Source organism: Anguilla anguilla, chromosome 7 (assembly GCF_013347855.1).
Source record: "Anguilla anguilla isolate fAngAng1 chromosome 7, fAngAng1.pri, whole genome shotgun sequence".
Taxonomy (NCBI): Eukaryota; Metazoa; Chordata; class Actinopteri; order Anguilliformes; family Anguillidae; genus Anguilla; species Anguilla anguilla.
Genome location: NC_049207.1, coordinates 26,025,934 through 26,053,085, shown reverse-complemented (window position 1 = coordinate 26,053,085; position 27,152 = coordinate 26,025,934). Strand labels below are relative to the sequence as shown.

Sequence of the window (27,152 nt, the reverse complement as noted above, 5' to 3'; positions counted from 1 at the left end):
TTTTAAAAGGTACATTAAATTGTACCTATGAGGTCACAGGTGCTGTAGCTACACAAGAGTCACCGCATGTCTACAAAGCACCGCTATTATGTTGTTGACCTGATTTCAGTCTCCAGAAATGCTGCGGTTAAATTGGAGGTGACGTGGTAAATTGCGGCTATTGCCACTTCGGCGCCTCCTGATCGATAAATAAGTTGTGTCCCCTGAAAGGCCGTGAGCCACTTTCGGTGATTATAACGCTCCGCGTCGCGACCTCCGGCTCCTCAGCTTGCGCTCGGCTGCCGCTAATTGGTTCGCTTTCTTTTGTCCGGGAACAGCGTGAAAACGCCTCTTCCCGAGGGATCAAAGTGGCGGGGAGCACCATTTTGGCGAGGCCCCATTTGATGTAGGTGATAGACTGGTCACAAACTGAAATGGAGCACGATAACCCTGAACCCCATAGTGCTGTTTTTGTTTCAGTTTTTTTTGCCCTTTTGTAGGATGGTGAAGTAGAGGCTGGTTACACAATCACATTTAACTGACCCACTACGATCATTTAAAATGAAAATAATGTATGGATTGGGAAATTTAGCTAGCCATAGCGTGATCTGTAATGGTCTCTGGTGATTGGTTCTCATTGGTATGATGCTCTGGGTGCCTCTCTGATAGAACTGACAATACTTACTTGTTTCATTGCTTTGTTGGTTTGTCAAGACTTTACGCACAGGTGTCAAACTCCAGCCCTGGAGGGTTGAAGTGTCTGCTGGTTTTTGTGGTGTTCTCAGCACCAGTGGTTCATTTAAGTAATTGATTGGCTAAGGAATTCACACAACTTGTTCTCAAAGCCTTAAATAGCAGCTGATTGAAAGGAAACCACAAAAACCAGCAGACACTGCAGCCCCATTGGAATTCAGTTTGACACCTCTGCTTTACAGTATTCCGTGAGGCACATATTTGCCTGATAGGGCTGCCAGATTGGCGGGAATCTGCACTCTGCCATCTCCGAGATGTTTGACAAGCAAGCAAGTGCCATCCCATGACTGCAACCACACACTCCAGTTTTAGCCGTTACCATCCCAATCCAGGTTCAGACTTCCTGGCCCTCATGGAAATATGTGGAGTCACAGAACTTATATAACATCGAACCATGCACATATTTCATAGCAGTTTATATTTTTTAAAAATATAATATAACATCATAAAGTGGCAATCTGTACCTTTTCCCACATATCTGGTAGTGTTGCCTCATCTTGACAATATGTATTACAATACAAGTTCATTATATTCAATTTCACTGAGGGAGGACAAAAAGTGCTATACTCTTTCATTCCCACCCCCTCATCTCCAGGACAGCCAGTGGAGGATGGGCTCCCCATCTATAGCCGAGTTCCTCCCGAGATGTCTTTGCATCAGGGAGTTTTTTTTCTCATCACCATTTAAACATCCTCTGTGCTTGCTTATTCTGGAGTTCAGGTCTGGTTTTTTTTGCTCTTTTGCTCTGTTTCTTGCTCTTTTTCTGCTATTCTGTAAAGAATCTTTGTGAGAGTTCACCGTAAAAAGCTCTAGACAAATAAAATTGACTGGAGTTAATCTCTCCCACAAACCTACATTGCTAAAGGAAAGATTCAAAAATCCCTTTAAATATGAACAGTGCACTGCACTCATATTTATCATTGAAGCTTGTTTATTATATTCTATCCATGCAACTATTTTTAGCCTGCACACTTCACTTTAGTAGAACTGACCTCAGTTCTGTGCGGTATATAACCACGGAGGTTTTATGTGCCCAGTGGGCCTCTTAAATAATGGATGCTCTTTTTTAAACTGTATATATATTATATTCAATAAATATATATAAATATATATACTCCTGCGAGCTTGTGTTGTTGGTCTGTCTGCAAATCCAAATTTCCAGTGACGGTGTCCGACTGACTGACTGATGAGGCTAGCCTGTTCTGACAACAGAGCACAGCAGTTTTCTTGGGGGGGGTTGAGAGCGCCCCCCCACCCCTCCCCCCCCGCCCGATCGCACAGGCTGTCGCCCTGCGTCTGAACGCGAGAGGCGTCCTGGGACGGATCTAAGACACGAGCCGCAGCGTCTGCTGCCACGCGCCTCCGCCGCTCCCATCACCGCCTGACTGACTCTGCTGTCAGAAAAGCAGGGCTGCCAGATGCCAGGGAATACCGCTCCCCTTACAAAAATCCCCCCATTTGCACTTCATTCCAATTCAAGTTTAAGACTTCACACTGCATCTCAAACTTTCTTTATAAATTACCCGTATATCCTTGGCTGATATAATATGGGGAATGTTTTCACTTTTACTTCCTCCATGAATATTTCAAACCTTCAATATTTGGAAAGGATCTGCCAGCCTGGCAACGCCGTCTGAATGCTGACTTCAGCAGGACGATAAACAAAAAAAAAAACCCCGTCTTTTTTCTCCTTTTTGTTCCACGGGCCCGACAGAACAGTCATGAGAAATACAGATTTTTTTCCCCCCCTTTTTCTTCGTCCCGTCGCTAATTAGTAGCCCCTCCGTTTGATAGCAGGCAGAACTAATTACAGGAGCTGCCAGGAAGCTGATTTCCCACCAGAGCCCTGAGAATCGGTGTGCCTACGACAGCCACGGCACTCCCCATCCCACCCTCACTTTCCTCCAGTTGCTAAGACAGAAAGACAAACCCGTCCATCTCTCGGTCTTAGCTGTGTCTCCTCCCTACGGCCAAACGCACTTACAGACATTAGGCCAACACTTTGGACCGTAGTTCAGTGTGCCCTGAAATCCTTTTTTTTTTTTTTTAAAGAAAAAAAACCTAAATAGAAAAGAAATATGGCATCGCTGATCAATGTTGACAAGTAAAACTGCCTTCACATAAATAAATAAAAATATTTTAAATGACTTCTCGCAAGCCGCTCTCCTAAATCGGTTCCTGATGTCCCTTCTTTTAAATTTATTTCCCTTATCAGTGCCAACAAAACCTTCGGTCGACCTTCAGCCACCTTAAACATAACTAAAGTTTAAGGTGCACTGTGCCCTCCATAACAGCAAAACCAAAGCGGGAGCTCTAACTCTAATACATGGCAGACTGAAATTCGGCAGGGTGGTTGTCACGCCTCTTGAACACACTTCCCACCAGGACCTTGATCATGGACTTATGAAGAGGCCGCTGGCTTAACCGAGCTCAGCTCAGGGGTAAAGAAATGAATCCACAGACAGGCTTGCTGCAGACATTCCAAAATCACCCCCGGCTACGAGGATTAACACAACAATATATTAATTACAGCGAACCCCGGGGCGAGCCCCAATCTCGTGCCACGCTTTATGGTCTTACGCAGGCTCTGGAGGAGACAGCGTGATTGCTTTTCGACCTCGCCCTTCCCTTAAGATTGCTGTTTTTTTTCATGCAAAGTCTAAAAATGGCCTAATTTATAATGGATATACGAGGACCGAGGAGTCTGTACTTCAAGCCTGTACAAAGCCAGTGGAAAAACACTGAAGCTGTTAGCGGGATCCCAAGCCGTTCTCCGCACCGCTCCCGGTTATGAAATCTTTCGGATATCGTGATGGCAAATGTTTGTTTATCACCCGCAACTGAAGCGTGCGTTCCTACGAGAAATCGACAGGCTGTCCCCCCCCCCCCCTCCCCTCCCCCCCGGATATCTGATCTCCCGTCTTCAATGCTGGGCGGCTGTCGGCGCGTTCCGTCAAGGAAGGTCCGCTGAGGAAGGTCGTTTTCAAGGTCGCTTTTCCGAGAGGGAGCTGCACTGTCGAGTCTTCCACCTGGTTCTGATGAGGAAGCGCGTAAATTTCCAAAACATAGACCGAAAACCCACCAGGGGCTGGCAGGGGTGTTGGGGGGGGGGGGTTCATGGGCAGCGTTAGAACCACCTGAAATGCATCAACAGAATGGGAAAAAAAAAAACTCCTTTCATCTCATAAACACAGCGGCCCGATTTTTAAGGAGGGAGGTTGCTTGGGGAAGGGTATATGTAAGCGTGAGAAGGCTCAGTGAACAGGGGAGAACGAGAGCGGGGGGGGGGGGGAAATGGACTCGCTTTCACATTACGCTCGGTCACGACGGATTTATTTCCTCCGACAGCTCACTGTCAGCCCGTTCCCTGTCGTTTCATCTCCGGTGTCGCTTTGTGCTCCTTTGCTTTTTCGGGCTGTCGGGGGGGCCCCGCGCCTCGCCCTAGTGGCCAGAGGCAGTGCGTCTCATCGCAGCCGGACCCGCGCCGCGGCCACAGAGCCTTCGCACCTGCCCTCAAAGCACGGCCATCACCGTGACATCAGCACGCGCATAGGCTCAGGAAAGTCCCAAAACACAAAACCTTCACCAAGCTGACCGGACAGCACACACGGTGCAATGCAACAGAGACAGAGAGGGGAAGCGTGTGAGACAGAGAGAGACAGAGAGAGAGAGAGAGAGCAAGAGAGAGAGGAGAAATCTAGAATATTCTCTTTGTAGTATAATGATGTCCTGACTAACAGAGAGAGAGAGGGGGGGGGGGGGAGAGCTCTAGAACATTCTCTTTGTAATGTAATGATGTCCTGACTAACAGAGAAAGAGAGAGAGAGAGAGAGGAGATTTCTAGAACCTTCTCTTCATAGTGTAATGATGTCCTGACTAACACAGAGTGAGAGAGAGAGAGAGAGTGCGAGAGAAAGAGTGAGAGTTCTAGAACCTTCCCTTTGTAATGTAATGATGTCCTGACTAACAGAGAAAGAGAGAGTGCAAGAGAGGAGAGTTCAAGAAAAAAATTTTCTTTGTAATGTAATAGACATCCTGGCCAATATGACAAAGAGAGCAAGGGAGAGAAAGTGAAAGAAGGAAAGAAAGAGAGAGAGAGAGAGAGAGTGAGAGCAATGGCCTCACATTGGCCCTAATGACATGCCAAAAGTGGGTCTAAAGCAGCTGAACCTTGTCATTCTCATAATTAGCTGTTCCAGACCTCGTCAGGGTCACTTGATTGCAATCAGGCGACAACAGCAGCTCATGCTCTTATGTTTTTTTTTGTCCTTGAGACCCAGTGACAGATACCAAGTCCAATCCCCCGAGCCCTGCCAGTGAAGAACAAAACTTGGGAGGGGCAAATTTCAGACTGTCTTTTAAACTGGATTTGCAGGAAGGACAAAAAAGAAAAAGGAAGATGTTCTGATCAGTAGACTTTCAGTTCTATATCGTAGTTACAACTCGTTTGCTCAGTAAACCACACGGCATCACCAAGCAGTTTGCACACTCCGTCCTCTGCTTACTTTACAATTTACACACTCTGCGCTCTGCTTATTTTAGTCTACACACTCTACCCTCTGCTTATTTTACAGTTTACACACTCTACCCTCTGCTTATTTTACAGTCTACACACTCTACCCTCTGCTTATTTTACAGTCTACACACTCTACCCTCTGCTTATTTTACAGTCTACACACTCTACCCTCTGCTTATTTTACAGTCTACACACTCTACCCTCTGCTTATTTTACAGTTTACACACTCTACCCTCTGCTTATTTTACAGTTTACATACTCTACCCTCTCCTTATTTTACAGTCTACACACTCTACCCTCTGCTTATTTTACAGCCTACACACTCTACCCTCTGCTTATTTTACAGTCTACACACTCTACCCTCTGCTTATTTTACAGTTTACACACTCTACCCTCTCCTTATTTTACAGTCTACACACTCTACCCTCTGCTTATTTTACAGTCTACACACTCTACCCTCTGCTTATTTTACAGTTTACACATTCTACCTTCTGCTAATTTCAAAGTTTACACACTCTACCCTCTGTTAATTTTTAAGTTTACACACTCTACCCTTTGCTAATGTTTAAGTTTACACATTAATATGTCCAGATTATAACCAGATCAGCATGACAAAGTCTCTAGCAGCCTTTGATTTTTTTTTTGTTTCCTCCAGCAGCCTCATACATTAGCTATTAACAAAGCTTTAAAATAGCCCCCAGATCAATAGTGTTTCATATTTCACCTTCCCTCCAGCCTTTCACCTTGAAGCTCCATTTTCTGCAGAAGCCCTCGGGGCTATAAAAGTGTCCAGGGGAACAGGATTGCCTTACAGACCTCTGACAAAGCTCACAGTGCAGGTGGGTGGGGGGGAGGGGGGGTGCAGTGTGAGAGATGGGGGTGGGGCTTGACCTGATGACCTTCACATCCAGCCCAATAATAAATAAATAAAAAACAGAACAGAACAGCAGCAGACGCTCATTCAGCAAGGCCGGCGTTGGCTAACGTTCGCCAACTTAAAGCATTTTTCTCTTTGCCGCCAACATTTGCTGATGTTGGCTAACAGTTTGAAGAGGCAGATGCTTAGCAAACAAATATGGCTGCCAAAGGAGAAGATGCTTAGAGACCAAGTAAACTGACAATAATTTGGCAATTCGTTTTATAAATGTTTTAATTCACAGCGAAAACTGTTCTCATCGACACATCAATATGCTCATCTCTGTCTAGTTTTCCATTAGCAAGGCGTCATCATAGCTGTCCTGTTTTATTAGTCCAGATTCTGAGCTGAGCCTTGGAATTCAACTGGAATTCGAAACTGCCAGGAAAGCCGCATTTAAAAAAAAATGTTTAAAAAAATAAAACAAAAGCAATGTTCAGGATGCAATACACAACCAGTTTGGGATACCCTGAACACACACAGGCACATGCAAATGCACACATACACACACACACTACAGTTTTATTTATATAGCACTTTTTACAGAGACACTGTCTCAAAAACACTGTACAGAGAAAACAGAAAAAGAAAAATTAGGCCAAAACCAGGCCTGAGCCCCCAAAAGGTGAGGTAAAAAAAAACTCCCCAATGGGAAGAAAAACACCAGTGTGTGTCTGGATACGAAAACAACAGGGCATCGGCTCAAGAAAAGTAACAGCGATGCCGTGTCACAATTTCCCTTCCCTAGTGCCAAAGGGATTTTAATCCAACATTATTCCCATGCATAAAAATTCCTTTACAACACAGCACTATTATTTAAGGGAACTTATTAGATTTAATTGAATTGATTGCAGGTAATATTCTTTTGAGGTCCTAAAACATTAGACTAGCAGTTTCAGTAGATTCATTAGGTACCTCGCAGGGTTATTCCAATGCGGCTGCAGCACATGTAGAAGGTCTGGGCACGCCCCTTCCCTCCCTGTGCTAGCTTTCAACTGATGTTCTTCTGCAGGCTTGCGCACATCAGATAAGAACAAGCTGCAAGAGCCAACATGCCCTCTACGCCACGGAGCTAATTATTTCTGAGGTCCCACAAGAGGAAGCCGGTCTCGGGGGTGGGGGGGGGGGGCTGGGGGGGCTTCCGCTGCACGCCGAGCATCCTGCAGGATGTGCAGAGAAACCCCCACCTGCCCTCACCTGCGCGCCGCGCCCGTCTGCAATGCCTGCACCGCAATACACTGCCGCTCGCCTCCCCGTTCAAAAACCAGCAGTGTAATCTGCAGGATCTGGTATTCATGAAGGCGTTTCATTACCAGCCCACTTCGTTACACACGTACGCACGAACATGCGCCAACACACACACACACGTACACACACAGACACAGATGCGCCAGCACACAGATGTGCCAGTACACACTTCAATCACACTCGCACACACACAGACAAACACTTCACCAAACACACACACACACACACATACACATACACACATGCGGCAGCACACACACACACACATATGCGCTAGTACACACACACACACACAACACTTGACCCGACACACACACACACACACACACACGCATCAGGACTTCAAAGGAAGAGGTTACCCAATGTCACACTCTCTTGCTCTCTCTTACAGAGAACTTTTGGGACAGGAGTGGAGGCAGCTCAAAAGACAGACATGCCTGCTCAAGCTGATGCAGCTGTCCATGGTGCTGAAACCATATACATTCACAGCAGAACAGCAATAGACCTCAGGAGACTGAACTCCTTCTGGGGTAACTGGTTCTTTTTTCAAACAGGGAGGGAGGCTACACGCAGTCTCTTTCCACCTTCCTGAAGCAGAGTCTTTGTCCTGTCATACTGGATGCGTGTTCATTTAAACCTGGCTTGTTCTGTGGCCAGATTATAACCAGATCAGCACCGTTGGTCTGTATGGAGCCTAACACAGCGCACTGACTTCGATAGGGCCTCTCTACTAGGTGATCTACAAAAAAGAAGCAAAGCAAAAAAGATTCATTTTGATTTCGTTTTTCATTTCATAGCCTACATGATGGAATTATTGAGTTTCGTTATATCCTTTTCCCCCAACCTATGGGCTTCTGGTTGTGATTAAATAGTCAAAAATATTTGGGAAGCACATTCTATGGTTTTCAGATACAATAAGAGCAGGAAGCCTCAGAAGGAATCGTTGATACAGTACGGAGACCGCTTTTGTCACGCCTCTTTTATTCCTAATCTTCTTTGTAAAAATCAATGGAATATGCAAAAAAAAACAAAAAACATCACAATCACTTAAAATGCAAATGAGGAACGCACTCGATGTTTCCTGTTTTTTATTATGATTATTATTATTATTTAATGAAATCGAGCCTGGAGGCAGGCGCTGGGCCCTGTTGGAGCAGGGGGGACAGGCTGCGGCTGGGGGGGGGGGGAGCGACGAGCACATTTTAACAGCAGGTCGCTGCAGCTGCGGGTTTGGCTGCCCGTCAATAATTCAGGCGGCTCTGAGATCAATGCGCAGAAAATAAAAAGACAAAAAATAAAATAAAAGCGCTTCTCTCCTCCTGAATCTCCATCTGTACCTCCAGCCCGCACCAGGTGCACTCTGCTCCAAAAGTTCTGAGGATGCAGCGCGGTTCCAGTGCTTAAAGCTACGTTTGCGATGCGCGGCCAAAAAGGTGATTAGGTAAAAACTCGCTGCGTGGGTAAAACTGGCAGATTAGGTAAAGACTTGCTGCGTTGCAGGTATAGCGTGCGTGACTCCTGCTTACGGGCTGGAGCTACGCAAGTGCGTGCGAGTGTGCACGTGCGGATATGCGCATGTGTGCAGGCGAGTGTTTGCACGTGTATGCGTTGAGTTTAAGACCGCTGGAACCTGCTTGGCACAGGACACACGCGTTGCCCCCACCCAAAGGGAGGTAGTTGGTTGGGGAAGCAAAAAGAAAATAATTCAAGGGGTCCAGTTGGGAGATCTGCTAAATTTGGTAACATCCTGGGGACACAGAGTCTCAAAATCTACCATCAGGTGCCATATCCATGCCCAAAAAGCCTTGAGAGAAAAATTGCAGGTGCTATCCAAATAAGTGCAATACAATAAGTGTATACGGAACAACTACAGAACACAGCTTCGATACAATTCTCATCAAGTCTCCATAGCCAGTAAAGTAGTTATCCATAGCCATGTCTAGTTCACACAGTTAGCACAGGCTAAGTCAGTTATGGCAAGAAGTGAGGCATGATTACAAGAGACATGATGAAGTGCTACAACATCATGATGATAGTACAAGTGCAACAGAGAAGTGGTCGGGACGAGTGGACTGGGAGTCTGGACTCAGGTACTGTCAGCGTATTCATCTGACACCGGGCGTTACAGTCACGCGCACCAGCGGTGGGTTCGCCATCAGAAGACATCCTCCAATGATCAGAGGATCTCCTCCCCATCTACCGGTAGTAACGCATCACGTGGCCATCTTTCATTATCCTGCTAAGGGATGGTAACGATGATGTCCGTCTGCTCTACGCCTCATCGCTGCATTATTCAGTCAATCAGGCCTGAAGTTCCTCCTCATCATCATCATCATCATAATTTACATACAGCAAGTGGTGATAGTTACGTGCTCAAAATGGGGAGCTAGGAACCATTTCGCAATCAATCGCATGATGGATTGATACAAAAACACAAGAGAATATCCACAAACAAGGAAACATAAAAACATCGGTATTGCAAGTACCAGGGACAAAGTAGTGCTATTTTAAAAAGACAATCAATCAAATCTCGAAAGTCTTGTCAGTAATTATGCAGCTTCCAACAACCACCCCTCCTAATATCCTACTAAACTTAGCGCAAATATCAGATGAAGGTATTCGTACGCACGCACACACACACACACACACACACACACACTCAGCTCATACACATTCTTTCACACACTCTTTCTGCTTTTATTTTGTCATTATTATTGTTATTATTGTTGTTGTTGTTATCATATATTTTTGTTACTATTAGTTTGCCATCACTTTTATGTAGTTATATTATTTTCTGTATTTTAAATTTGTGTTCTCTATAACATTGTGAAATTTGAACATTTTTTAGGTGGAGGCTTCAAATAAGCCCACTGGGTTTCCTGCCTCTCCCTGCACTGCATATTATTTGTTATCTTTGTCATTTTTGTGTATTTTTTAAATTGTGCAAAACTAAAACTAAACTAAACTAAACGTAGTCATTCAATGGCACTCATACACATGGCCTGTTTTTATCTGGACAATATTTTCATCAGAACACATTTCCTGCTGCAAGGAGAAATACTAGTAAATGTGATAACGTGTGCAGAAGCCAAGAGTGCAGAGGCGTAAGCTCCACATGGGGACTCAAAGGACAGATTCGGGTACACATCCTGCCCCGTAAACGTTCTAAACCGATCCGCAATCTTCCCTTCTCCCAGCTCCTTCAGCGATGGGGCAGGGCGGGGTGCGAGAGGTTTTCCACGTGCGTGAAGTACAAGCACAGATTTTACAAACTAACCAGATATCCTGCTCATGCATTCCTTCCATCCTCTCTGTTGTTTGGGTTCAGGAAATTCTGGTGCTGTCTTACGAAAGGTGGTTCTGCTTGGTATCTGACCTTGTATTTTAATATTCAAACGGTGTATTTTAAAGTACTCAAATTAAGTGAAATAAAGCAATGGAGTTCTAGAACACTTCTGAATTTTGAAAAACATTCCAAAAATCTACACTTCAAAGGGTCCATAATTTGCATAGGGGCCTTTTTATCCATGTCTTCTGTTTATTATGGTGCAGTTTTGAATTTGTTGAATGGGCTGCCAGCATTTGTCTGTTCCGTGATTCACTGACCTGTCCTTGTGGCTAAATTGGCCATTGTTGGTGTAACTGCTCGCTCTTGGCTCGATTAAAATCGATCCGGCACCAGAAATGAAATTGGGCCTTTTCTGTATCAGGTCTCGCCAGCGTGGGTCAAATTTGGAAAAAGTGCAGGCGCAGGTCCGGCTCAGCTAGAGTTTGCAAATATCACACGGACGTGTGCATTCAACCGAGTCATGACCCTACATGACTCATAAGATTCATCAGATGGTCAGACTGTGATGTTTCTGCTTTAGCAGTAGGGAAACAGAGGTTGGAACGTTAATAAAACATCTGTGTATCTACTGAGTGTAAAGAATGGGTTCTATAATGTGGTGCAGTGCTGTTAAACTAGCGACGTGTGTTCTGTGAAAGGTGGTGCTGTTAGACTAGCGAACATGTGCGCAGTGAAAGGTGGAGCTGTTAGACTAGTGAACGTGTGCGTTGTAAAAGGCGGTGCTGTTAGACTAGCGAACATGTGCGCAGTGAAAGGTGGAGCTGTTAGACTAGCGAACGTGTGCGTTGTAAAAGGCGGTGCTGTTAGCCTAGTGTACATGTGCTCTGTGAAGGGTGGTGCTGTGAACCTAGCATACGTGTGTGCTGTGAAAGGCGGTGTGGTTAGCCTAGCGTATGTGTGCTCTGTGAAAGGTGGTGCTGTTAACCAAGCGTACGTGTGTGCTGTGAAAGGCGGTGCTGTTAGACTAGCGTACATGTGCTCTGCGAAAGGCGAAGCTGTTAGCTTAGCAGACATGTGCGCTGTGAAAGGGGGTGCTGTTAGCCTAGCGTACGGTGTGCGCTGTGAACGGCAATGCTGTTAACCTAGCATACGTGTGCGCTGTGAAAGGTGGTGTTGTTAGCCTAACGTACATGAGCACTGTGAAAGGCGCTGCTGTTAGACTAGCGTACATGTGCGTTGTAAAAGGCAGTGCTGTTAGACTAGCGTACATGTTCGCTGTGAAAGCCAGTGCTGTAAAACTAGCAGATGCGTGTTGTGAAAGGCGGTGCTGTTAGCCTAGCGAACGTGTGCTCAGCCAGCAGTCTGCCTGTTCTGCAGTTTCCCCACACGCTCATGCAGTGGGATCAGAAGGACGCGGACGTGAGCAGACTGCTTTAAAGGAAGCCACACTGGAGCAGCACAGATACACACGCACAACACACTTCAGAATCACGACTACAACTCCACCGCAAAGATCAGGCACTTACACACAACACACAGACCCTGATCACACACAGACACACACTCACACACACATATGCAAACACAAGCAAACACACTGAGATATAAGCATATTATACATATGTGCTTGCATGCACTCATCCAAGGTTTCACACACATAAACATACACACATTTGCAATAAATAAGCTTGAACACACAAATTAAAAAACGCACACAAAAGCAAACACGTGTACACAAAAGTGCCCTCTCTCTCCCCCACAGACACACACACACACACACACAAAATGTCAAAAAATACACAGGCTCTGAAAAGGGAGGCTGACAGACTGAGGAGTAATCAATCAATCAAGTATTTTTTGTGACAGCACAGTATGCATATTCAGTTATACAGTTTCATCCAAGTCAGGAGGCAAAACCAGCACAATCACTACAGTCATGATGGCTGCCCTCAAATTTGATTCCTTATTGTCTTTTTGCTTCCATATCTGACACTGTGTAACAGTCTGGTGGGCTGAGGTTGCACACAATATATGTAAACAGTGTGATTACCCACAATCCTCTGTGTAACTGATCTTTCATGTACATTGTGATGCAAAAAACGTTTTTTTTTTTTTTTAAAGATGATCGTGCCTGGATACCTCTATTTTTAGTCTTGCAATGCATCATGGGCCACACATCCCGTTTCGACACACCAGCATCTGCTTCACCGCCCTGATAAATCCAACGTGGGGGGTGACGGGGGGGCACCGTGGCTGAGCAGGGAATCCTATTTAGTACCTTCTCCGCAAATAGAGCTATCCGTGTCTTCCTTTTACAAGGGTGCTTCTCCCCCCGCAGAGGCCAGTTTTACTACAGCATCTTGCGTTCGGACAGAAACATGCTCACGCCCCCAGTGGGGGGGCGGAGCCTTCAGCCGGGCCACATAAATTTCCCATTAAACACGTCGGGTGGCAGGGATAGGACAGTTGCAACTTTTTTGATTTGCGCAGAAAATGGAGAGGAGCTCCATCAATCACAGAGTATGTTAGGGACCATCGATAGAGCAAGGCCAGTGGTGATTGGTGGATACCTTCAGCTGGTACTTCAACATTCTGTTGATCTTTTCCATTGCACTCTGTGATTGGTGGAAGGCCTCTCTGTTTTCTTCCACTACGGTGATGTCACAATGGTCTTATCCCTCCCCTGTTATCCCGGCCTTGCGTGCGCCAGGCAGGCTAAGGATCAGCATGTGTCTTTTCCTTCCTCGCATGCAAAAAACAACCTGCAGTCACGTCTACTGCACAACCATCATGTCCGCTGAGCCACGTAATCCAACTCCCATTGCAGCCTCACAAGACCTCATGGAGAACACATGAAGTCACACTCGTGCCTGGTAGCCTGGGGGATTCTGGGTAATTATCCCATCTGGAAGAGCCACAATGCTTTGGCTTTGTTGTCCAAACAGAAGAAAAGGAGGACACCTGCACAGACACACCTGACAAATCCAAGAGTGAGAGTAAAAGTTCATCTCCGGCGAGGACAGTTCAACGAGCCATCGGTGTGCAAACGCATCAGAACTTGTCAAAGAAGTGCCATATCTTGAACACAAACGTAAGGCCAATGGGAATGGCCAATTCAGGGGCACATTTTCACATCCAATCAAGCCGGCCGGATTAAGCCCGTATAGCTGGCAACTTTCATATGGCACACAAACGACAGTACAACATGCCTGTATGGCACAGAGAGGCAATGCTAGCCTACTTCAACTGAAAATCACATTTGCTAAGTAGAGGTATGAGGCATGATACTATCAGAAGCAGAAAATAAACATCAGAGTTGGGCACCATGATAGATTTTCAGGTTTGCAGGATTCATAGGTGTCTAATAAGGGTTACGTGGTCTGCACCCAACGTTTGCGAAGGGAATGGCAGACCAGATGAGAGGCCAGGAAGTTTTGTACAGTTATAGAGTTTAAAGAGCTGAATCTGAGCACATGGGGTTGCCAGTTTCATGCTCAGACTCGGTACTGCAACTGTGCACCCTGCGCACTGCACCTAACCTTAAATATCTGCAGTAAATAATGCCCAAATGAGAAAATGGGAAATACAAAACAATAGGAACGCAAGATGGGCAAGAGCTACTGATTTGTTGAGAAAATGCGCATTCTGTCATTTACAGAAGAAATGCTCTTTGCCATGGCAATGGTCCGGATCACCTTTCAAACAAATGGTGGTTGAATTTACAGAACATATGAGGGTGCATGTGTACGTCCCACGGGGTGGGAACTGTGCTCACAGAAAACCTTCCGGAAATGTTGATCAATCAAGAACCAGGTTTTAAAAAATAAAAAATAACTCCTTACAAAATGGCCACAGGAAAAGGCTGTTTTATACTTCTGCGTAGTACACGTAAAAATGGGTCTGCGTAGGGGATGTGCGGAATGTGCAGCATGTGCGACGGTACCTCCTCAAGAATTTAAAAGCGCGTAGTTAGCAACCGGTGCCCCCATACGCCTTAAAGAAGATGATTGGTTGACTGCTGACATGAGGTCACGGGCATACGGCTCTGGCTAACAGGTTATAAATGTTGATTCACAAAACCGATGGGCAACGTTAAATATGCGGCTAAAAACGCTTTTGTCAGGTGAATGTCTTCGTTGCAACAAGTTACATCGAGCTAAGCATTTTCGTGGTCATTGGTGCTGTATTTAGTAGGTTTGGAAATATGAATGAAAGTATTTTCTTTAGAATTATAATGGTAGGTAACAAAATCTAATTACGTGGCCTGCGCAACCTGTGCAACATGCTGCACAAGTATAAATAATTTTCCCGTTCGCGAGTGCCGCACACAATGCAAACTACGCGAACTATGCAGACTACGAAGAAGTATAAAACAGCCTTCACTCTCTCTATCCCTTTCATTCAAATGTGGTTTCCCCCAATGGAGATACCTATATTTCAGTAGGGTTTTGGCTTTTGTCAAAGGGAATCACAGTTGCAGAATCACAGCACTGAGGATGCAGTTCTATGTAGAAGACAGACTTTAAAGAAATGAATAAATAAATGAATTCATAAGTAAATGATTAAATACTTCCTCTTGACCTCTCCCTGTTTGTTTTCTTAGGAATGGATCATAAACACAGCCTACACACATATGCTCAGCCTGTGGTCTGGCCAATGGGATTACCGAGCCTTCTATCGAGCCAATCTATCCAACTGGATTGCAGAGCCTGCTATCTGGCCAATGAGATCGCAGATGAGAGTGACAGCGAGAGAGAGCAAGGGGCAAGTAATACAAGCCAAATGGCAGGAAACACAAGGACAAATTTACAGTTGCATATTTAGAACATTTAATAAGCTCAGGTAACGCTTGCAATACTGCTCAAACTCCCTCTCTGATTCAATATTACTTTGAAGTACACAGAAATACATTACTATTACCATTTTACTATTATATTTAACTATAATAATAATAATAATAATAATAATTTTGGCAAAGGCACCATATCCAGAGAGATAAAAAAGGAAATATTTACAAATAACTAATTCTGGATAAAACTATAGAGTGAAGCAACTGAAAGGCATTTGGGTTTTCAAATTTAGCATTTTTAATTCTTTACTCTCTAGAAAGCAGATGGCCTGCAGCCAAATGAGCCCCAGCAGGATTTTCACAAGGGCAAGCGTCTCAGCTCACGCTCTCCCAGCTAGCGAGCAGACCCATAAGCAGATTAATTGACAGAGATAAACGCATTTAGACCTGTAACCAACTCCGCCAGCCCCCCCCCCCCCCCCCCCCCATATCACTCCCTTGCAGGCCAAAGAGTCACATTTTACAACCCAGAGAGCTTACGTGCTTTTACTGCCAAATTATACAGCGGGCGCGGTAGTGTCACTGAATGGGGCTCCGCTAAGCTAGGAATGCTAGCGCCAGGTGGGCGTGCGGAGCTGGCAGTTTACTGGAACCTCACTACAGGACGCTGAAGGTTATCTGCAAAAGTGCTGAACCTGCATTTTGTGTGGGTTTCAATTGCTTTGGAGGACTCTTTTTTCAAATTATGTGTCACTGTGTTTAATTTCATTGCAACTTCACTTTGTTCACACCAGTTGAGGGGGGCAAACCGATGCCGAAAAACTCTCAACCAAGGCCAAAAACTGCCTACATACACTGTAGTTCAAACGTTTTGTGGAACAGGGAGGCTAAGATGTCTGCAGCTGCTAGTTGCAAAGACTGTATTTTACACTTGAAAATAAGGGGCCGTCATCCTATCAATGTGAAGTCAACAAAGGGGGTATCCCTACACAAATCTAATGATTAATGCACATCTGAACACTGTCCAGTTGAACACTGTATTTGGAGGGAAATAATGAGAAACCAATCTCTGAGTAACTCCCCAACTCTCAAACTCTTTCTGCTGATAAAGTGATGGTCAATCCAAACCATCAAATTCTAACCAACACACAGTCCAAATCTATCAATATGAACCACGCTTCCCACCGTGCGACATACCGTATATTACAGTATATATTTCTTAATATATGGAAGCACATATATATTTTATCATGCGTGTGCATATATCCACTGCACCCGGTTGTGTTAGTGAGCTGATGGGGCCCAGCGGGGCAGTGCAAGCGTAGAGGGACACACACTTGGGAGACTTTCACCTTTTATTTTTCTTCAATAGCAGATGTCAGTTCCCTGCTTAGCAAGTCACCAGCAGCAAGAGGTTATAAGAGACACGTCAAACCTAAGAGCCTTTGTATTAGGTCGGCGTCACCATTGGTAAGCGCTTAATAAGGGATTGTACGGGGATTGGAGCCTTAGAATAATCAAGAGTGCTTACTGCAGCTAGGGGCCGGCTGGATTCGCGGCACCGCGGGCTCCAAAGGCGTTCCCGTTTGTCCTTCCAGGGAAAGATCCGGGAAGCTCGAGGCGAAGCACGCCATCGCCAGAAAATGGGCATTTTAAAATAAAAACTCACCGCAAGAGAAACCGCGAAGGCCTTCTGTTTATAAACTGTACACGGACGCGATACATGCGTCTATGTATAGTCACGCTAACGGGATTTAAGGCTTTGGGGGGGGGGATTACTTTTGGCCCTTGCAGGCAAACCTGGTGCTTGTGCGGAGAGATGCTGCCAGCCCGGCGGCTGAAAGGGCACCACAACACCGCGGGTGCAAGGGCCACCTATTACATGAGAAGCACATGACGGCCCGCATCGTGTGAGGCACCTCTTGCATTTCGGGCCCCTTTGTTAGACCTCCCAAAATGACAGGCAGCGCCCCGCATTTTTGAATCAAATCTTTATTGATTCAAATTTGATTAGAAGATTACACGTTAGCGTCAGCAGCTGACTTGGGTTCAAACAGTGTTTCCATTTAGCCACCAGTTTAATCCCTGCAGATTTATGATAATTGTGAGAGATACTATTACAATCCACAGACACCAACAATCAGAAGAACATTGTTTTTTTTTTTTGTTTTTTTTTCATACGACTGTACATTTTGGTTAACGATGCATTTTGTTTAAATTTCTCATGGATCGCTCAGGGACGCAGCCCTGAAGTCTACAGAGTACGTAAAGTTATTTTTCAAACGTACAAGTGTTACTCAGTGGTGGGCCACAAACATTATTTAATGCCTTTTAACCCTTTGCCAGCAATACCAAATGAAATTATTAAATTCCTACAGCTCCAGTTCTAGGTATCAGAGCACATTTTGTGTACAACTGTCATTTATCTTTATGACATGCAGATCGTAATCGATCTTCCTTTCAACGACACTTCGTTTCCGCGCCAAGTCGGACAGCACGTTGGAAGGAGGTTCGCTTCCCTAAAATAGCCAGCCCACAGTGTGATTACCCGATTAACTGGCATATCTTTACACCGCCTCTCTTGCCAGAAAGGGGGAAGTGACCGTGATCGCGACCGCATACCCTGACATTCTACGTCGGGCATGAGCGGGGTTATTCTATATAAGGGAGACACGCGATTCAGGCGCATCAAAAACAAACATTTGTTTCGCCAAGCAACTTGATCGGCCTTTCGCAATAATACATGTTTTTAGTCACCTCGTTTTCAAAGGTTATAGGTTCACACTCGATATGGGGATATCATTGCCTAATAAATGAATTAACAGTATGAACCTAAAACAAATAAAATGAGATTCACAAATGTTTTTCAAAACTTATAAACAAAAAAACTGGTTCACAAATAAAAATAAATGGTTGAAGAGAATGTGAAGAAACCATTATGCGTTGTGCTAGTTAACAGATTTATTTTTTTATCTGAAAAGAAAGATATGATTTGTTGCCTGAAGCCAACTATGTAATGTAGCTCAAAACAACTATTCTGGTACCTACCCTGATACTTCTGCTGCATACCATGGTATGTACTATAGTTAAGAATCGTATACCATGACACATACCATGGTGAAATTTCTTATGGGAGGGAAGCTAAATCAGATAAATAAACAAATAAATTAAAAACCCATTGATTGTAGCAGTACATCAGCATAGCCTCCTGAAGAGGATCCAGCAGATCTCTGCTTAAAGGTTTCACAAGCAAATACCCAGAATGCATTTTTACTCAAGGCTACTAAAATGCCCTCTGTGTTCCAGCAATCTCTGTACTCTGTCAGAGGTGATTTACCACCGGACATTTTGATGTGCCTGCCACGCATTAGATTTGCAGCATGGAGGGGAGATTATGTCTCCTGTTCAGCTCAGATTCGTCTCTTTCTTCAGAACACTTCCTTTAGCTCGGATTCTGAGCCAATTCCTTCGTTTTATCAATTCCAACCATCTCACATCTGACCGTAGTTGTTTGGTTTCGGATTGACCTTTATCCGGTATCTCCGATCAATACAATGACACACGACAATGAGACTGACAGATGAAGTGAATCCATGGTTGACTCACAGTACTGAAAAAAAAATAATGTATAAATATTTTTTTTTTCATATTTCAAATTTTTTATAAACATTCAAATAGGAGTTATCTACGGAGCATGCTTGCCTGTACACACTGTACAATGTTAGCTACTTGCAGGGTTGGGACTTTGCTAACATTAGGCTGTGTCACAGCTGACTGCAAAAAGAGACAGGCAGTTCTGAGGAAACTCGCTGCTACAACATGGTCACGGCAATGGAGGCTATTAGGTCGTCTAAATTCAATTGTTAAGCTGCGTACGCACAGCCAAGCAGGAGACATAATATGTAAGCCTGTATAACTGACAGGCTCTATTAAGTACAACTAAGCAAAGCTAACAAACAAATAAATATATAATCCTGTGTTCAACACTGCCGGAACCCAAATGCATGTGAATAATCCATTCCTTCGTTGTGTCAAAGCCCATTAAGTTCAACTAACGCACTTCCAAAAATCTGGGATTCTGAGCAAATTTCCCATACTTCATCAAGTCTGGACTGAAACTGATCTTGACTGGCTAATTCTATGTCAGCTCAACCCTCATCAGCACTGTAGAAATTGGGCACTAAGCTTTTTTTTTATTACCCTGAGAGCCTTAAAATGATAACACGTGGGTGGGATCATTTGACATTTAAGAAGGAATACCGAACAGTCGCCGTCAAATCATGTCAAAACGAGCCTTTGCTTGAGCAAATACTGAAAAGTATTTGATTGATCATTTGATTCGATCGTTATTCTGTATACTTAAAATAAACCTTGACTCGGTTAAAGCTTGTTCCTGCTGTTCCCCTGCTCATGGGAGGAATCATATTACTGAAACACACTTCCGTCTCATTTCACAAAGAAACCCAAATCCATCCCGAATAATCAGACAGGTGATGCAGGGGAGTTCAGGAGCGCCTCCCAGCCCCCAAGACGCCCCCCCCCCCAGCTGTCAGTGGCCACTGGCTGGGTGTTCGGTGTAATCCATCAAACCGCATGCTTGTTCTACCAACAGCCTCCTTCTGGGAACCCAACATTGAGATGCTCTTCCAGGAAAACCTAAATTTTACTCATGCACCAAGCATGGCCAACATTTTCAACTGTGCCTCTTTTAGAGTCAGAGAGACAGAGGCCTTCTACAATTCAGAAACACAGACACAGGCTACAGGAAGGCTACAGACAAAGGCTATAGGAAGACCACAGACTGATGCTACAGGAAAAGACTACAGACTGAGGCTACAGGAAGTGGTGACAAACAGGGGTGACAGAGGCTACAGCCAGAGGTGAACTAGGCAAAATGACAGGAGTGATAAAGTAGTCTGGATCCAGTGTCTTTTACACTATTTTCACATGCCTTTGATTCTCCCAATACTGCAAGCCAACAGATGCAGATTAACCTTGAATAGTACCAGCAGTGGACCTTGGGCCAGATAACTGTGTGTAATTAATCCCACTAATAAATCCTGAGGCAAACAAACAAACGTCTGACCATGCAAAATCACACGCGGTTTGCTTGACATGGCTCAGATTTCAATTGCTTAGAAAGCTGGTAAGCTCAGAATGTGACTATATACATATATATTCTTGTCTTAATAAAACAGGGTTTTAAGGTTCACTCAAAATCACATTCAAGGAAATTAGTCATGATATAAAAAAGAAAGTCATCAAAGAGAGTGCTGGTTAACTCAGTAATCACAAGGGCCTGGTAGGCCAAGGAAGATGTCTACAGTTGATGACCAAATAATTCTGACCATGATAAAGAATAACCCTCAAACATCTGTCCAACAGAACAGAAACACTCTTTAGGAGGGAGATGTGGATGAGTCAGTGCGTACTTTCCGCAGAAGACCTACAGAGGCTACGCTGCAAGATGCAAACCGCCAGCTAAACGAAGAAAGCGGATTCCCAGGTTACAGTTTGCTAAGAAGTACCTAAATGAGCCTGCAGACCAGACCAAGATGTATCAGAGTGATGGCAAGAGCAAAGTGTGAAGGCCAAAAGGAACTGCCCAAGATCCAAAGCACCCCTCCCCCCCATGAAACATGTTGGTGGTGGTGTTATGGTTTGGGCATGTATGGTTGCCACAGGTACTGACTCGTTTGTCTTCATCGATGATGTCACTGCTGATAGCTGCAGCAGAATGAAATCTTAAGTGTACAGAAACATTTTATCTGCTCACGTTCAACCAAATGCCTCCAAACCCATTGGATACCAACGCATACTGTAAGACAAATATCCAAAACCTACTGCTAAAGCAACAAAGGAGTTATTCAAAGCCAAAAACTGAAAAAGCCTCAACTGGCCAAGTCATTCACCTGAACTGAATCCAAATGAACATGCACTTATGTTGAAGAGAAAACATAAGGCAATAAGCAGGTGCTAAAGAGGGCTGCAGTACAAAGGATATGCGACAAAGTATTAAGCATGACTAATTTCAAGATTAATATGTCCCAAACATTATGGAGCCCAGGTGTTTGAAACCACACCCCAACACAAATGACTTTGAAGGTCAGCTCCTGGGTAGTCCCACCATCAGAATGGCAGACGACGAGCAAGCGATTTCTTCCATGATGCCACTGTTGCTACCACACTAACGTCACTTCTGAGATGTTTTGCACACTTGGTAGAAAAGAGAGGACTCTGTACAGTTAAGAATGCTGAGGAAGCTTGTATATAAAGTAGCAAACCAAAAGTGCAGTAGGACATTTTTTTCAAATGTCCCACATACTGATATCACCTAATGTTTTGTATATTTTACTACTATTGCAAAACTAAGTAACCTTACTAAGTAACTAAGTAACATTACTGACGATGCTGAAAGTACCCAAATAACTTTTAAAAATCTAAAAATCTTCTGGTTGCCAGCCTGAAACAGTGGGAGTCATCTCATGTATATGTCATTTTACCTGAATACAAAAAAACGGAAATTGTCTGATGATACAACCATGGAAGTGACATCATTTAAGGGACCCATTACCACCAACACCAAGCATTTCAGACCCTGGTGGTACAAACCTGGAAGCAATAATATTTCAAAAAACAAATCCTGGAACACTGGCTAAGAACTGGGACATTGACTAAGTACTGGGACACTGTACGTGTAATAAATCTAAAAACAAAATCATTTCACAGAAATCGGCGTGTGCAGCCTTATGCTTTCATGTACATTTTACCCGCTGTTCTGAGAGCGTTTGGCTCTCCTGGTTCAGGTGAATGTTTGCGTGAAGTCAGTACCTCAGCATCCCCTAGGCATCGGCCCACCATCTTGCAGACTGCCAAGTCGGCACAAGCATCCTCTCACGCATCCATTTTGACATCGCAAGTACGTTCAGGAACACCGCTGTCAGGTATTTTCAAGGGCGCCGGACACCAGGTGAATACTTTAAAGATCTGATTTTGCATTGAATAGCAGAATCAGAATAAACAAAATACTATTTAAATCTAGTTGTTCATATGTGCAAAAATGTATTACTGTATTAAATCTTCTGCTGCTAAATGCATTTGTGCTGGCTCAAATATGATCTTTTTGTTTATTTTTTTTTTGGCAACAACCATCCCAGCCAAAATCCACACTGGCTTTGGAAGAAAACTTCAGTATGTGTTGGGCAGTAAGAGGTCCTGGGGATCTGTCAGCATAAAGATAAACAGCCGGACACAACTGTGGAGATACCAGGCCACATGGTACACGTCTGCCACCACAAAGATGGCTAATCCACAAACAGCAGCTGCCGACCTGTTATTCTTCTTTTCCACTCCACTTAAAGCTTTTTTAAGATGAAAACCACCTAATGTGCTAATGTGCTTGGCCGCTTGTAAAACAGGCTATTTACGTAGTTGCGGAGCAACAGCAGATTGAGTAGTATGCGCTCCAAAAATAAAATGATAATGATAATAATAAAAATGCTCACCTGCTTCGGAGGCTGGACCTCCACCTCCACGACTTGATTCCGGTTTACAACCCTCTTAACAAAACCTTCTACTTTGGAATTGCACTTCATGAATATTACATAGGTGGTGTAGGACCCGAGCAGGGCCAAACTCTCCCAGTAGGTGATCATGTTATCCAGGAAGAAGACGATCAGCATGATCAAGTCGATGATGTAGAAGGACACGTCCCGGAAGAGCGGCCACCAGGTGAGGTTGAGGATCTCCCGGGAGAAGATGGCGCACATGCCGATGACGAAGAGGATGTTGAAGACGGCCGAGCCCACGATGGTGCCGATGCCCACGTTGCTGTGGGAGATGAAGACGCCGATGACGGAGGTGAAGAGCTCCGGGGCCGAGCCGCCGGCCGCCATGAAGGTGGCGCCCGCCACGTCGTCCGAGATGGTCAGCTTCTCCGTGATGACGGTGAGGGCGGGGACGAAGAACTCGTCGCACACGATGGCCAGGGCGATGAACATGTAGAGCATGCCGAACATGTGCAGCACCACCGCGCCTTGCCTCCGCTCCTCCAGGGTGAACAGGTCCGGGGGGTAGTCCCCCTGCGACTCGTGGCTGCCGTTGCCGTCCTGCGACGACGGCATGGCGACCGGGGAGTCGTCCGAGACGTTCCAGTCGCGCCGGTGCACGGCGGTGAGGAGAGTCCTCCGGGGCAGCAGTTCCAGGGCGGACGGGTCCGCGCCGCGCCAGGGCGCCCACGTGAAGGTGCTGAAGGACAAGGCGGAGACGGCACTGACGGCGGCCAGGCAGAGCACCAGGCCCAGGACGCGCGCGGGCCTCAGTTTCCTCTGGATCCGCCCGCAACGGTGCCTCTTCATCGCCGACGTCCAAGAAGAACCGTACTCCACCATGCCGGAGCAGGGACTGCTCAAATCCGTCTCCGAATGTGCCATTGCTTCAGCGCTCAATTGATAGAGATAGAAGCTTTGTTGTTCGTTTTTTTTTTGTTTCTTTCTTTCTTTTTTACCGGATGCAGTGCATGTTGGTCCCTTGTGCGCTTTAAAAGAAATTACCCAATCCCAGATGCTTTCCAGGGTCTGGAGAGCCCAAGTCTTTCTTCATAATAACCTCTGAGGAAGCATCAAGAGAAGAAGGGCAATGGCGTGAAATGATTGTGCCAACGCATCAAAACATTGTGAATAAATAACTAAATTTGCATAGTAACATGTGTGAATATACATACTTGCATACATGCACAAATAAATAACAAGCTATCCATGTACTTCCTTTTGCATTTCAGAAATTTCTTTTTATTTTTTTTTCAATAAATGGTGTTTAAAAGCATTTCAGTACTGTAGGAAACATTGGCCCCAGGTGGACTGTCAATCATAATAATAATCATAATAATAATAATAATAATCAGTATCATCAGCATTAAATATCTCTTTACCACCAACACTAACCATATAATCATTAGGATCATCATTACATCTACATCTACAAGATTCCATTTCGGTATCTAGGAGATTGTTTAAAATGTACGCTGCATGGTAACTACAATAGTCTACTCTTTACACACCGGGCCATTTATGAAGCTGGTCATTCGAGATGTTTCACAGGGCAATTTTCACAATTTCAGCTCTAGCGATGACCTTCAGATGTACAGTCCATCCTTCTTTCAAAGACAGTGCATATTATCCTCAAACACTTCGATTCGTCAACTACAGCCTATTACCTCTGCGTCTGACATCACCTTCACATTTTCATATGCATAAAGGTAAAAAAGGGCAATAATAATAATAATAATAATAATAATAATAATAATAACTTCAGCGGTTCAGTGTGCATCCGATAATAAAAAAAAAAAAGGTTGCGAAGAAACTGTAATAAAACGCCTGAACATTAAAAACGGTACACTGCATTCGCAAGTAGATATTGAGTGCTCTAAGCACCTTAGTACATCTCATGTAATGTTAAATCGAATCACCGTCCTAAACACTTCACAACCGTAGCCGATAAAACTGTAACAAGTCCGCCTCTGACGATACGATTCTTTTATCTTCTATAAACGCTACAGTTAAATTAAAAATGCTGGGTCACTTCCGAACCATCGGAAACAAATCGTTTGGTTAGTCGGGCTACACCAACGCTTAATAAATTCTCTACATTACCCTGGATCTACAGAGACCATGGTAAACTTTCAAAAACAACGTTGCATGCCCGAAGCTCATAGTGCTCATTGATCATCAAACTGCAAATAATAATTACTAAATGTAGCTATTTATCCAAACTAGCCTACTGATTTTTATTGAAATTACGTAATTGGACGAACATTCACGTGTCTTTCGCACACCATACCTGCGAAAGATCAGTTTAACTGCGTTAAACATATTTATGTACAATAAATAGCCTGAGGAAAATGCTTTTAGGATAGCAATAAATTGCGCCTAGGTGTGCAATCGGCAAAAGCAAATACTACACAGAAAATGAGCTAGATTGAGTAGGCTACTGTCAATAATGCATGTTTTTTTAGAATGTTTATGCCAAGAAACGCGGCTTAAACGACACCTCTAATACGAATCTAACTTCTGTGCCACCTTTAGTCTTTAATGAGATTAAGGAGTCCAAAATAGATCAGCTGTACTTTCGCCTTAAATCGTGTGGTCGCGCGATGTGTTATTTGTCATTTATGACATTTTGTACTCGTAACTTTGTTTCCTGCAAAGTGTTTTGGTGCAATTGTGTTTGTTCTTCCAGAGAAATAAATTATTTGGTTGCACAAACAGAAGCCATTTAAACTAATTGAGCTGGCTGCCGTTTTAGAGAAAACGTTTTTTCACGTTTTCCTTTTAAAAAACAAAAATACTAAATAATATCTGACATAGCTACGTCACATGATAAAGCATTCATAATGTCTAAACGGAAAACAAAGCTCTGATCCAATGTCATGTTTTCAGCTTTAATCGGCCATGTGGACAGCCTGAGCCTTGCGCTGTGCTAAATTTGTTTGTAAAATAGCCACAAAATAATAGGCGAACAGGTGATGCTCGCCGGCGACGGTGTGCTCCAAACTGTTTCACGGGAGTATTAAGAGGCATGTTATCTATCTCAATTTCTGATACATTAAAATGCTACATTACGCGAATGCTAGGCTAAATATCACGAGAATAACGCTTTAAAATATTCGTAGAAATAGCCAGGAAATATCTTACCTTGGAAGAGGCGAGAAATAGCGATGGTGGAGCAGTTGGTTGAAATGGAGTGCGCAATCCTCTCTCGTGTCCTCCCGCTCTCATTGAACAAAATGTGATTGTCCTTATTCTCTCTGGCCAGAGAGGAGGAGCTCCAAGCGACGGACTGCAAACTGCATTCAGTTCACCAGTCAGGACCTCGTCCGTCCTCGTCTCACAGCGCAAAATCCCACCAGTCAAAAATACCCTGCTAATCTAACGCAAAAACCTGAACGCTGAAAGGGCTGGGCTGGGCACACCACGTGAAGGGGAGTATGTTATTTATACAGGTGGGTGGCGGACGGAGCGAGCACCATTCCGCAGTTGTCTTCTGAAATCGTTTCGTGTGGGAAGACAAAAATTCTAAGCTATAACGGTTAACAGTTTGATTTAAGATAGTTGCCTTGGTTACGGCGGCGGCTACAGCCGGTGTTCTGATATTATTTGGCTGATGTGTAAAAGGATGATGTTTTGGCTGTTCTCGGACGACTCCTTTAGAGGATCACAAGATTCATATTTCGGAAATAATACAGACTGTTTACAAGAATTAAAATTAATGATACATTACGCTAAAGGGTTAGTGCTCAGTGTTTATTTTCCGTATACTAACGTTTATTGAAATCATAGGTGTGTGGCTAGCCTACAGCTTGGAAACGTATTGCAAAGTACACCGTGGTAAATTTGACATTGAGTTTCTGTCTAACGTAGCCTATATGGCAGAATGTAAGTTTTAGCACAAGAGCGGACACAATGTAGCAGCCGTCATTAAATTTACACGCGAACTAATCCTATAATTGTATCGAGCGGTGCAGACACCGTCGTGCCCCCCTCACTGTTAATAAATGTTGCAAAAATTGCAAATTCATCATTCAGATCTGAATATGTACATTTGCCTACATTAAATAGTGATTGGCTTTGACGGTGTCTGACTATTTATGGATTCCTAAAATTAG

General features: G+C 44.3%; 1 protein-coding gene across 5 annotated transcripts in view; it reads right to left on the bottom strand.

Moving 5' to 3' along the window:
• LOC118232403 (sodium/potassium/calcium exchanger 2-like) overlaps positions 1 to 26,560 on the bottom strand; it is a 69,741-nt gene extending 43,181 nt beyond the window's left edge. For 3 of the 5 annotated variants that reach the window (XM_035427368.1, XM_035427369.1, XM_035427370.1), the window contains exons 1-2: positions 26,182 to 26,560; positions 22,996 to 24,099 (exon numbers count right to left, since the gene is read on the bottom strand). In XM_035427368.1, the coding sequence (XP_035283259.1) occupies positions 22,996 to 23,922 (927 nt within the window). In that variant the 5' untranslated portion in view covers positions 23,923 to 24,099; positions 26,182 to 26,560. The remainder of the gene's footprint in view (positions 1 to 22,995; positions 24,100 to 26,181) is intronic. The other 2 variants (XM_035427366.1, XM_035427367.1) reach the window with 1 other exon arrangement.
• Positions 26,561 to 27,152: the final 592 nt, after the last annotated feature.